This window comes from Choloepus didactylus, chromosome 1 (genome assembly GCF_015220235.1).
Source record: "Choloepus didactylus isolate mChoDid1 chromosome 1, mChoDid1.pri, whole genome shotgun sequence".
Lineage (NCBI taxonomy): Eukaryota > Metazoa > Chordata > Mammalia > Pilosa > Megalonychidae > Choloepus > Choloepus didactylus.
The window spans coordinates 210,376,071-210,389,747 of record NC_051307.1 but is presented as its reverse complement, the minus strand read 5'-3'; the positions used below and the strand labels follow the sequence as shown (position 1 = coordinate 210,389,747).

The 13,677-nt window shown below is 42.9% G+C and overlaps 1 protein-coding gene across 2 annotated transcripts in view; it reads left to right on the top strand.

Annotated features, from left to right (window-relative positions):
- Positions 1-13,677, top strand: part of ARHGEF3 (Rho guanine nucleotide exchange factor 3) — a 342,674-nt gene that overhangs the window by 187,989 nt on the left and 141,008 nt on the right. For both annotated transcript variants that reach the window (XM_037798698.1, XM_037798709.1), the window contains one exon: positions 9,814-9,876. In XM_037798698.1, coding sequence (XP_037654626.1) covers positions 9,814-9,876 — 63 coding nt within the window. The remainder of the gene's footprint in view (positions 1-9,813; positions 9,877-13,677) is intronic.

Sequence of the window (13,677 nt, the reverse complement as noted above, 5' to 3'; positions counted from 1 at the left end):
TTGTCTCACCAAGCTTTAGGAAGCTGAGGTATTTATCACTAACTCCAATCACCATGGATAGAGGGCTGCATCTGGTAGCACTAACTCCTCAGAATGTCTGGCTTACAGAAAGCCGAAGTGTGCATGGAATGGTGATTGCTGAGGGGGTATGGGCTGGCAGCGTTTGCTTGCACTTTTAGCCAGATCTGATATGAAATCCTGGCTTTGTCCACCTACTCGCAGAGCACCTTAGGTCATTTAAACTCGTTAAGCCTCAGTTTCCTCGTGTGTGATAGCTTCTTTGTACAGATGCAAGGATTGGATGTAATGTGTGTAAAGTTCCCAGCATGGGATGGATTCTTGGTGGTGATTGTCACCAGCCTCATTGGAAGAAGGGAGGCAGAGAAGTCAGCATAGACCATAAAGAAGCTAAATCGTTACCAACTCAGGTTGTGAGCTCCAATATGCTAGATATGCCAAATGATTCCACAAGGGAACCTTTTATTTATTTAAAGGAATACCCTGATGAGTGTTTGGTATTTATAGGGCAGCTTGGCAGGTATAGTCCATTTCTCCAATGTGCTTCAATTCTGCTTTGCATGGCAGGTTGTCCCAAGGAGTACATGGTCCAGAGACCAGTGGCAGAAGAGAAACCTACTCTTCCCTGCCTCCTTGTTAGCATTTGGGGAAGTGTTTATGAATCCATGGCTGACAAGGCATTACCAGCACTGGAGTCAGTTCCATATAGGAAAAGGCAGGAATGCAAGCCAAATGTGGGTTAGGAAATGAGAACTCTCCTTGTGAATTCAGGTTCCCAGGATTATCATGGATAATAAGCACATTTGAGTCTGAATTATGCAGTTAGACAGTCTAAGTTGGTCAGTTTCCTGTAGTAATTTTCTAAAAATTAGGCAATTATTTGGACGTTCCCTAAACTATATGGGTATATTTTTGTTGACAAGGGCTGTGATACATTCCATTGGTGAAGAATTTTGATCAATGGAGATTCATTATATTGTCTAAAGTAAGTGAGTAAAGTGAATAAACAAAAAGGACACATTAGTGATAATAGTGTATTATGAACCAAGGATTGTGACTTATCCAATTCAGTGCACCTTAGTTATCTCACCTAGGAAAAATGTAAAATAATTATAGTAATTACCAGAAGGTCCAGAAAAAGGTGCTCTCATTAATTTAGTTTTGTGCTTCTTGTCACATCCAATCATTGAACATCTTTTACAGGAGCCCCCTCTCCCCCTTTATATCAGTGCCCATGATATTTTGTGTGTGTGTTTTTTGCCCTAGGATAATCTTTTTGGAAAATATATTTGCCAGCCCTCTTGACAACTCTCACCAGCCCTCTGCCCTGGATAGATGTTTTCTGTCTTCTTTCCTGCCTTGAGTATTTGGGAGGGGAAAATGGTCTATAAATGTCTGTTGAATGACAGAGCGAATCTGGCCGCTTGTTGGTTTTCAAGGCTTGTGGGGGCACAGGCAGGTGGGCTGGGTCTGCCCCCTCCTCCCTCGTTGCTTTACACGCAGCCTCCTTGCTTGGTTGACCATTTGCTTTCCCAGGGAGAGGAAGACCTTTCTTGGGCCCCAGCGATTTCATCTCTGCTTCCAAACAAGCTGAGTGCTGAGTGTTGCACAGCCCAAATCAATGACAGGGGGATTTTCCTAGTTTGCCAAAAGTAAATAAATATACATTTTAAGTATTTTCTTCATATTTTCCCCTTCTGGTGTCTGTTCTCGCTGTAATTGTTCCTATTGCTGCTACCTCTGCTGATAGTTAATATTTGAGTGGTTACAGTGCTGAGCCCTTTACCCACACTGATGTTTACCCTTCACATCATCCTAGGCAGCAGATACTATTAGCTCCCTATTTCATAGATGAGGAAACTGAGGTTCAGACAGGTAAAATGATGTGCTTAAGGTTCTACAAGAAAATAAGTGGCATAACTAGGAAATGAACCCACCAAGTTCATCTCCAGAACCTAACTAGTATCTTCAACATACAGTTATGCCATCTGAGCACAAACTTGCATATTATGTTAGTTAAAATGTATTTCACCAATAGCTCAGAGAACACCATGATTTCTAGGTTCTCTACCCCCACGAGCGCATTGGAAAGAATCTATAAAAAAGGTTCAGGGGTGCTGGAAAGGGAAGGAGGGGGGAAAAAAAAACAGCATTGCATTAAAAACGGTGTATGGGTCCCCTCCCCAATTCTCCAGAGATCCAGATTGGAGAGAAACAAAATGCAGATCCTCTCCCTGCTCGTACGTGAGTTTAGCGAGTCAAGTTCCAGCTAAGGGCAAGTACAAGAACACTAAATCCTTATGCTAATCTCTCCCCTAAAGAAGGCACAGATGAAAGGCCAGGCAAGAAAGCCTCTGAAACCACCAAAGCTGTTTGCCAGCAGAGAGATAAATCAAAAGGACTCGAGATCTGGTTTGAATTTAATAATTATAAACGACTAATCAGGGACCATTTGCTGCCGAGTCAGGAGCTGCACTCTCTCCATCAGTGCATGTTTGCTGCTCTGGTCACCTGTTTATTAAATAGAAAAGCCCTGTGATTAAATAACAGTGCTGTTCTGACACTAATCAATTCAATCCCAGCCATTTAAAATTAAGTCAGGCCTTGCATTTGCCCTCTTGTCTGTGAAAGAAGTGGGAACAACACACTGCAAACGTGACTGAAGGTATCCAGAGAGCTTCAATTTATAACCCTCTGCAACCTGGGTAATTAGAGGGTCAGGCCTGCATCCCAGCTCTCTTGTCCATCATCCTACAGCCCCTTCCCCCCCATCTCTCATCCCTGCCCTGCCCACTTCTCAAGGTTGGATAACAACAAACAGCAGCGATGGTAGTAGTAATAGTAATTATGCTAATAACCTCAGTAGCAATAATAGCTACCTTTCTTTTTAAATCTCTTGCCATATGACTGGCCCTGTTCTAAATATTTTATCACCTGTAACCCTTGAAATAACCATATGATAGGGAAACTAAGGCTTAGAGAAGTGTTTTATAGACACTGATATATCTCACACATCTAGAGCCTGCCTGACACATAGTAGATCCTCAATAAATATTTGTTGAATGAATGAAGAAATAAATAACTTGCCCAAGATCACACATGTAGGAAATGGTGGAGCTGGATTTTGAACTCAGGCCTGCTTCATTTATGCTCTTCATTTTCTTGAGGTAAGATAGGTAAATGCTTTGTGAACCTTTTATATTGTTTTAAAACAACTATGAGTTTAGTGCAATTATATGTTTAAAACAATATAAAAAGATAAATAGCATTAAATTGTAGAAAGATCAGGGGTTTGGGAGTTGGGCTGATCTAGAGGAGATCCCTTCTCCAGCACTTACTAGCTTTGCAGCCTTGATCAAGTCACTAAAGCCTTTCTGAGCTTCAGTGTCCCTCTCTGTAAAATGAAGACAGTACTAAATGGGGTTAATGTGAGGCTTAAATGGACCGATTTGTTCAACTGTGAGCCCAGTGCCCAGCCCATGGCGAGTGCCTGGTTCTGGTATCCGCTGCCCTCCATTGTGTATTGGAAAGCACATGTTGATTCTTCTTTGACTCTAAGACCCAGAACCTCAAAAAGTCACAGACTTTGGCTCTAGAGAGAATGGAAGTCAAGCCAGGTAAGGATTAGATAGGTTCAGGCTTAGACCAGGGCCAGCTATTTTGAGAACTGATCAGCTGAGGATGGATGGGATCAGTGCTCTTCAGAGAGCCTCAACCAGAACAACAGGAAAAGCAGTTTATTTGTGAACTATTTACTGATGAGATTTAGATGTCTGCCTGGTGCTATCAGAAGGTAGCCAAGCCTAAAAGGAGATAGCCATAGGGTGGCTGGGGGAACAATGAAACGTGGTGAAAGTGGGTTGAAAGGAAGCAAGGTGGAGGCTTAAGGACAAGACAGCAGGATGGAATGACCAGTAATGAGTCTCAGGCAGAGATCACTGTGATCTGCCATCGCCGTCAGACCTCACATTTAAACCCTGCACGGGGCTCTGTCTGATGCAAAGTAGCAAGTGGTCTCCTGATTCTGATGGTCATTTTTTCATTTGAAAAGCATGAGAGGGTGTAGAATCCAAGTACTGCTAGAGAGTCTCACCATCAGATATGTAACCTGCAGGGCTAAGGAATCACATACCACACACAGGCCCATTGTTCCCACAGATTCCCCTCGGGAGCTGCCTTTTCTCACCAATCCCAGAGAGATGTTCAAAGAGCTATGGTGCCCATTGACTTCATTTATGGTTTGGTTCAGCTGGCTGTTTTCTTTCAGCCTGCAGTTTTAACAATTTGGATTACTTGCTCCTAAAGCACAGAGGCTGAGTCCCCGTGCTCTTGCTCTAGGCAATGTGTGGATAGATTTGTTGGTCATGACTGGGCCTCACCCTTGAACACATCTGACATTCCTACTTGGAGGAGTGGAAACCACCAACATCCCACTTCAACCAACATCCGGACACTGTGATTTCCTTTAACATGCGCATGTATTTTAAGGAAAATAAATGCCCCCTCTTGTAAGGATAAATCTCTTTCTTGTTTGAAAAGCAAGAATCTTAACTTGCACTTGCAGGTTTTGAGTATTCAAAGAAATTTGAGGTTGAAGAATTTCAGTCTTCACTGACCTTCACTTTTGAGGTTTCGATTTAATCTTGGCAGCCAGGTGGTTAGCAGAAGGGAAGGGCGTTACCTCAAGAACACTGGCCTCCTTTATTCATTCTTTCTTTGAGTCACCCATTCAGAAATTGTTCATTGACCTACCGCTCAGTACTGGGCACTGGGTGTTTAGAGTTAGGTGCTCAAATCAGAGCACATAGTCGAAAGCAGAATAATTGGGTTCACCCAAGGTACTTTGTCTTCATGGTTGAAGGGAAGTGGGCTGTGCTCTCGCTTCAGTAAATCTGACAAGAATAACAGGGTGGGCCCCTGGTTCCTGGAGTTAGCTGGGAACCTGTCAGATCAAGTGTGTTAATGCAGATACAATGTGTGAACAGTGTCCTTCCTGCCTAGGAACTCTCCCAGGTCACCTATTGGTAGTTTCTGGTGCACAAGAGAAAGTAAAATGGCAGTGACTTGGCTCTTAAAACTGGAAAGAACCACAAAAAATTATCTAGTCTAAGCAGATGTGCTGTCATCTTCAAGGCCAATTCTCTAGTAGAATAAAAGTTAAGAAGGTGTTTCCCTTCTGAATTCCTCCTGCTCAACCCTCTCTCGGACCTTCTCTACAGGCAGGATGTGCCCTCCCAGACTCTGGGACAGGAGGGTGTGATGGGGAAGCACAGAGCTTGGAGCCAGCTAGACCTGGGTTTGAATCCAGGCTCTGCCACTTGCTAATTATGGACCCTTGGGCCTCCTTGAGCCTCTGCCTCCTTCTTTTAAAAGGAAGTTAATACTAGCTCCTACCTCATGGGGTAGTCATGAGGATCAAATGAGATCATGCATTTTAGGATTTACTTCTGTCACCAACATGTAGTAAGTGTTTAATAGGCTAAAGCTGCTGTGATCATCACTCTGAATATCATCATTATGAATCGCTTTGGTGAAGGTCAAAATGAGTGCAGTGTCCTGCCGCGCCCTCTACTTTCTGGCATGCTCACCTGTCTGAGTCTCCACCAGTTTCCCACTGGTGATTTCTCAGCTGCACTTTATAGGATTGGCATGAGTTCAGCCCCCTGCTATTTTGGAATCCTGAGACTTCCAGTTCCTGGGTGGAATGAGCAGCGCCCACCAGGTAGATTGAGATGGCCTGGCCGGTGCAGTGGGTGCCTGGCCAGCCCCCTCCAGCCTCTCCACCTGTGTCCCTCTTGCAGGTGGGTAAAGAGGACAAGCTTCCCAAAGGGAGCAGGACCAATGGCATCAATAACAATAAAAAAATCAAGGAATAGTCTTTCTAGGGGAGTGGACCATGCACCTGACTCTGGAAATGTGAACACAATAGACTGAGTCCTGCTTTCCCAAGACTTTCATAGCATGAGAAGGTCAACTTAAAACCAGAAAACAATTAATGAAAGTATCTCTCTCTAAAATGGGTCTCCCCTGCTAGTCTCTGCCTCAGCACCTCATGAGATCCCTGGTAGCAGAGGTCACAACTTGTAACATTGATGTTTTCTTGTTTTCTCCCAGTTAGTGAGCCTGAGCAGGCCTGTCTCATTCATTCCTATATCCCAGGACCCAGAACAGGGCTTTACACATCAAAGATGCTTAGTGAACTTACAGTGGATGAGCAAACAACTAAGGAATGCTTTGTGAAATGTTCGCTTTGGGCCCAGAGTTTAAACTTCAGGCTCATTCTTTGTTGCTAGCAGTGCTCAGTCAGCATCCTTGTGTAATGAAAATTGAAAAGAAAGTCTCTGTTTATTTTGTAAAATGTGTGGCTTTCTTAAGGAAATCATTCCATCCCAGATTAACCAGCCTTGGTTTAATTTAAAAGGCCACAAGAGGACATTTGTCTTCTGGATTTGACACTTGAGGCATGTAAAATTGTGTTGCAGGAAGTGGATTTAGGGAAGTTTGGGAGGCTGGGTTTGAGCTCAAGGTGTTGTGTTGGGTTGGTCTGCAGAAGCCTGTGTGCCTACGAGGAAAAGAGCTTTTCTGATCATTCTCTTATATTCACCAGTGTGGGCCTCGAGGGTAACAGGCTACTATTAAAGTGTCACATTGACAGCACCACTGAATTGTAAGGATAGAACTGGAGCACCACTAAATTCTATAATCTGATCATACAACGTAGTTGCATGCACCTGTGTAACTTACCCAATTTGGGTAAGAAGTAACAGGAGCTCCTGTTTCTTGTACACCTACAGTATACCAGGCCTTGCTCCAGATGCCATACAAACATTATCTGCAGTCCTCACAATAGCCTGACCTGGTAGGCATTATTTCCACTTTACAATAACATCCCAGGGCCTCAGCTCCGTCACATCACTTCCCAAGATCTCAGGTTTCATATTGTCGCCTTTCGAGGCACAAGGAGCTGAGCTCAGGATGGGCATGGGTTGTCCTGGGTAGCGGGATGCCAGTGCAGCTGCTCCCCACTCCTACAACCCAGCACGTGTTGCTAACAGAAGGCAGCATTCTCCAGTGGGCTAGGCCATGCAGTCCTTCGCAGTACAGTGCTCCAGGCAGATGCTTCCAGACAACCCAGCAGCAAATGAGACTTAACCTATTTGCCACACATGCTTTAAAGATGTACATAAGGGGATTTGCCCTAGGAGTTAGAATCTTGGATTCAGAGTTTTATGCTGTAGCTGTGTATTTGAGCAAGTTGTTTAACTCCCCTAGCTTCAGTTTACTTATCTGGAGAATGGGAATTATCCCTTGCCATATGTGCATCAAAAAGTCACCATATCGTGGGACTGAGAGTATCTTCTTGACCAAAAGGGGGATGCAAAATGAGATGAAATAGTTTCAGTGGCTGAGAGATTCCAAATGGAGTCGAGAGGTCACTCTGGTGGACATTCTTATGCACTATATAGATAACACCTCTTAGGCTTTAATGTATTGGAATACCTAGAAGTAAATACCTGAAACTACCAAACTCCAGCCCAGCACTCTGGACTCCTGAAGACAATTATATAATAATGTAGATTACAAGGGGTGACAGTGTGATTGTGAAGACCTTGTGGATCACACCCCCTTTATCTAGTGTATGGATGAGTGGAGGAATGGGGATAAAAACTAAAGGACAAATGGGGTGGGATGGGGGGATGATTTGGGTGTTCTTTTTTCACTTTTATTTTTTATTCTTGTTCTGGTTCTTTCTGATGTAAGGAAAATGTTCAGAGATAGATTGTGGTGATGAACGCATAACTATGTTATCATACTGTGGACAGTGGATTGTATATCATGGATGATTGTATTGTGTGTGAATGTATTTCAATAAAACTGAATTTAATAATAAAAATTAAAAAAAAAAAAGTCACCATATAATTGTAGGCCAGTGAATTGGCCTCACTGTTTTTGATTGCATCTGGATGAGGAGTCAGTAAGGGTCAAATCCTTATACAAACACGAAACATCCTCAAAAGTGGCAAGTGTGCATGGAGTGACTGTCAGCATCTCCTCAAAGCCCCAAGCGGCGTATTTGACTACTTTCAATATTCCCTAAATATCACTTGGGAGGGCTTGTTAAGATGCAGATTCCTGGGCAACATCCCAGCATGGTTGATTTAGCATCTCTAGGGACGGTGCCTGGGCAACAGCATTTGTAAATTTCCCAGGTGATTCTGCTGCACACTGCACCATGGCTCGAGTGGAATGATATCTTGGATCTTGACTCCCACTGCCCTGGATAGAAGAATCAGGTTCATCTTTGAGATTTTAAATGTCTGGATAGCTGGCTATGCAAAAAGAGGCCCTAATTCCACTCCCCATCTCTGTCTGACAAACTCTTATTCATCCTTCAAGCCTGTTCAAATGCCCCCTCCTCCAGGAAGACCTCCCCAATCCCCACCAAGGCTGAACTATTACTCCCAGAGTCCTTCCAGAGTCGTTCAACCCATATTTTTGAAGGTACTTCAGTAAGCTCTGGAATGCATTACTGTATTTACTCCTCTCCCTTTGACAATAGAAACTAATGTCATCACCCCCACTTAGAGTTGAGAAAAGGGTGACTCAGAAGTGAAGTACCTTTCCCTAGACATTTGGCTATTAAGTGGACAAGGGTGATCTTACTGGATTAATTAATCATGTCAGGGTCTGTCTTTCCTTAACCGTGGAGGTTGATGTCTCGCTGATATTTGCATTCTGAGGAGCAATCAAGGGACCTGACACATAGTAGGCACTTGATAGATCTTTGTTGAATTGAAGCAAAGAAATAATAGAACAATTATAGTAGTATGGAAGACAGGGGCAGTTCTGGTTCCTTTCCAATCTCTGCCTTTGTTCAAGCTCACTCCCTTGGAGGTCTGATGGGGGAGGTCTGATGGGGGAGGTCTGATGGGGGAGGTCTGATAGGGGGGAAAGGTGGGTTTCTTTGGGGCTCGAACACTCCAGATAGTTCTGGCCTCTGCTGTAACCTCATGCTAGTGATTTTGGTCCATGAGTAGCTTTCTGCCAAGTAGCACTGGGAGATTTAGCAAGTCATAGATGAAGGACTCCGTAAATACTTAGCTAGTTGAGTTGGGGATGCGGAAGAGAGGTGAATGTTTGATGAGCTTTGTTGTGGTTGTAGATGCACTTTCTTTTCTTTTATAAAAAGGAAAATATGTTTTTCAACATCTAAGCTGGCAGATTGCCCTGGTCATAATTCATTTAAAATGCAATTATCTTTAGTTTGAAAAATGACTTTTTTGAGTTTTGGTTTTTATGGACATAAAATATAAAGATTGAAGATGTTGTCTAAGCTTCTTTCCAGCATCCTGGTCCTGTTGACTTCCCTGGATGAACAAATTTAAATTACCCAAGTACAAAACAGTTCTAAAAATGAAATATCTTTAAGTGAATTCATTTTCTTTCCAATCTAGTCTCTTCTTCCAAGTTAGTCAGAATCTGAACTTTTTATGTAAATTTCCAGATCTTGATATAGAGAGATATTTAGAGAAAAAGGAAATCCAAGAAGAAACAAGCCATAGCAGCATAAATGAGAAGAAAAACGCAAATGAATTATCCCAGAGCTTAATAGTTTCCCATAATTTCGCAGGCTTTCTTGGAACTGTTCATTTACATGGCTTGGTTAAAGGTTTTGGGTAAAAGGGTAGAAATGATAAGGATTGCATGTGCTGTTTGATTGCTTTTTTTCCTTTCTTTTATCAAAGCTATAATCTCTGTTTACATTTGAACCTTGGTTTATTATTTGTTTTGCAGCGAAAACGGAAGCAGAGTGCTCAAGATGAAGATGCTGTTAGCCTTTGTAGTCTGGACATAAGCGTAAGTACCATCCTTTGTGCCTCTCCTGCCCTGCGAGAATCTCTCACCTCTCAGCGTATTTGCTAATGTTCTGTGGGCGCTAAGTGGGTTTCCAGGATATGACGATGAAAGTTGTGATGTGGGAGGAAACTTTTAAAAAAAGCATTTCATTTCACAGGAGTAAACTACATGACCAATCTAAACTTCCAAACTGCTTTGTTTATGGCCTGTGTCTCTTCTCTCATAAAATGAATTATGAACTTAGAGCATCTGGATAGACTTTAGGTAAACCTCACTATATTGGAGACTCATTCAAGAAGATGCCCCTGTGGGGGTAGTTAGTGGGTCGCCCAACTCAGGCAGCAGATGGCCCAAAGACTGGAAGAAGTCTTCAGCAGCATGCTGGAGTGGCTTTGGATTCAACGGATTTTAGTTTGAACCAGGGTTCTTACAGTTAGCATTTGGGTGACAGCTTTCCCCTGCCTCTGTGTCTTCATCTGGAAAAGGGGGATGAAAAGACCTAACCTAATAGGGTTCTTATGAGGATTAAATAAAACAAAATGAGAATACAAACACATTGTCTGCTACATATTAGGTACCAACCAAACGTTGGTCTCATTATTTTTTTCTTTAAAAGCATTAAGTTTGCAAAAGAGGTTTAAGTGACTTGGTAGTTGAATGCTGGTGATGATAGTGATAAAAAGTTTTCTTGGGTTTTTGAGGTCCTGTCCTTGGAAGAAGAGTTCACTTCTCTTTGCGTGGCCTCCTTGTCTCCTGCAGATGCAGTTGGGAAATCTCCCTGGCCCTTTGATGCCCTCATTCTCCAGGGGTGGGGTAGGGGGATTCAGACCCTCCCTGGGCTCCCCAAGCCTACTTTTTCATACTTCCTTGGTTTTTAACCATTGCTCACAGTGGATCATCTAACATTAGGTCCTGGTCTCTTTCCTCTACAGAGATTATGAAAGACACTGTTGTGAGATGCTATGCTAACAGTTAAGGACCGAGTCTTAGTCCTGGCTCTGTGTCTAACTAGGGGTCAGTACCCTCCCTGGGTCTCTGCTTCCTCATTTGTAATTAATTCATTAGCTAACTAATTAATTTTAAAAAGGTTTGGGATTAGATCTTCCAAAGCCAATGTGAATATTTGAAACTAAATTGAACACAGATTATTGGGTTCTCACCTGATGACATTTATTTACCAGTGTAAGCAACATGCTTTGAGTTATTTTTAATTAATTGCAGAGTTGTCTGTGATGCAAACAGACATGATTCAAGTGAGTCTGAGCTGGCATCCAGTTAATGTACTTGAGCATCTTTATTTCACCATATGGTGTTTGTTCCAGTTTTTGAACCATCAGATTGATGGGGTTGGACCAGTTTACTGGGTTGCTGTGGTAACAGGACAAAAGAGGATGTTCTTCTGGGTTTTACTTTAGTCACTGAATGTTTTATTATTGACAAGTGAAGTCTGTAGAACTTCCCTTATCAGCTACATGTTTTTTGTGTAAATGTGAAAATATTTAATTCCATGGAAATTATTAGGATCATTGACTTTCAGAATTTAAAGGGCCTTTAGCCTTTTGATCACGTGTCCCAGTCCACTCACTTTGTAAATGATGACGTGGAGTCCCAAGGAGGTACATATGGGCCAGAACTCAGTCCAGATCCCGCCTCACCATCCTTTGTTCCTCAACTGTATATTGGCATTTATTTTGGAGACCAGTCTGTCACTAGAAGCTTTTTATCAAAGAACGGCCAAACTCTATTAAATGGTAGGATTACTTGTAATTATGAACTGTAATTTTTTTTTTTGGGGGGGGGGGTTCTTGAATGGCCTAAATGACCTTGCTTTCTCTTCAAGGTCACTTAAGTATCAGATATTGAGTAAGTTGATGTATTTTCTCCTTGTACAGATGCTCTTTTTGATCATCTTTATATTGTTTTGTCATAGTGAAGAGATTTTATGGAAGAGATATCTACTCCATTACACCAACAGGACTATGCTGAGGAATTCAACTATAGCACACTCATCTCTGATTGACTTAACATTTCCCCTGAATATCAGCAAACACATTTCCAGAACCTGGGCAGAGTTTCTGCCATGTATTGTCATACAATAGTCATAATAATTGTAAAAGTTAGAGGAATCCTCGAAGCTGTTGGAGGGACATGAAAACGGGTGTTTTTGCAGTTTCCACTCGTGGTCAGAGTCATACAGAGATGACAGGATGTGTGACAGTTCCAGATGTGACCATGGAGAAAGTGTTACCCATTTTAAGTCCCTTGCATCTAACTGACACTCAACAGAGAATAGTTGAATTGCATGGAATGGTGGGTTGAGCCACATATGAGAGGATGTTTGCCATAAAGATAACAGGTATAAATAAATATCTGATTCCAAGAAATTAATTGTTCTAACAAGGTCACTAATAAGTAAATGGCCTTCCTGGGCTGCTCAAAGAGACTTTATCTTTGTGCTTTTAAATGGCATGGTCACAGACCCTTACTTATCTGATGGCATACCTAAAGGGTTGTTTCAAGTCTGTTCCTATGTGTAGTGGAAAGTATCTGAAAAGAAAAAGGTGGGCTCCAAGGGATGACTCATACCAGAGAATGCGAGGGTTTGAGAAAGTAACACTAGTAATTCTCAGTTTTGATTCCATTTAATGGTGGAAAGATATCCCCCAGATGTTTGCTTGGAACAAGTTGCTGCTGCGTGAGGGCCAGGGGTCTTTTGGGGTTGTGGTCAAGGTTCCACTGAGTCCCAGCCCGATGCTGGGTCTACAGTGGGCTCTTGGTAATACTCACTGGTTGATGGATTTTTTAAAAACAGTGAGTTTTTCCAATGTGTGTGTGGGTTCAACACACATACCCCTTTCGAAGAAATATATCTGTGACATCAACTTGGGAAGTGTTAACACAGGCAAAATCTCTCCCCTTTTAATAAAAAGTAAGGATTTATAGAGCCCTTCTGAGTGAGTGAGTGATGATAACACCGAACATTCCCACTGACATCCTGTTTTATTTTAAATCTTCAGATGACTATTCTGATAAGGATCTGGAAGGGAATTTTCCTACAACCCCCCACTCCAGTCTCCTATGGAACTTGGGCTTAGAGACCAAATAGGAGTGGGTACGCTAAGAGAAAGCTGACTCTTACAGAACAGGGATCCTCAGCTGGGGGGAGGTCCCTGACTCTTTGGAGAATCCAATGATAGTTCTTGACTTGAGAAAGTTTTACATGATTGTTGTATCAAACCAATTTCAGGGGATCATCATCCCCAGGAGCCAGTCACGTGAAGAATGCCTCTTACAGAGGACATCGGAAGGGCCTTGAGGCCTGGTGACATATCTCCAAAGAATCGTCCTACCCCTCTCCACCCCCAGCACTTGGTGAAACATGAATTCTGACAGAAGAGTCCACGCTCGTTGATGATATAATTAGTCTCCTTTTTTTTCCTACCACTTCACCCAATCCACTGGCTGAGCTCTGCTTCTGGCAGGACAGAGTGCAAGCATACACTTTTGAGAACAGTTTGCAGAGTGGAGCCGCCTACACATCTCTCACACCACGTCAGAGGATGCGCGTGGGATGGTTTGCACAGAGATCGTTCCCCCCACGGCACTGTAAGTTCTAACAGGCGAGAGATGCCTGAGTGAAGTGCCGCGGTGTCCCTGAGGCTCCAGGGATGGTCTGAGCTGGGAAGGTTGGCGGTGCATGGGCTGCTTCTCCGGAGGGTGCAGCTCCGCACAAAACACCCTTTCTCAAAACACAGGCGAGTCTGGGGTGGACTGACAAATAGTTTCCAATAATGAAAGTAA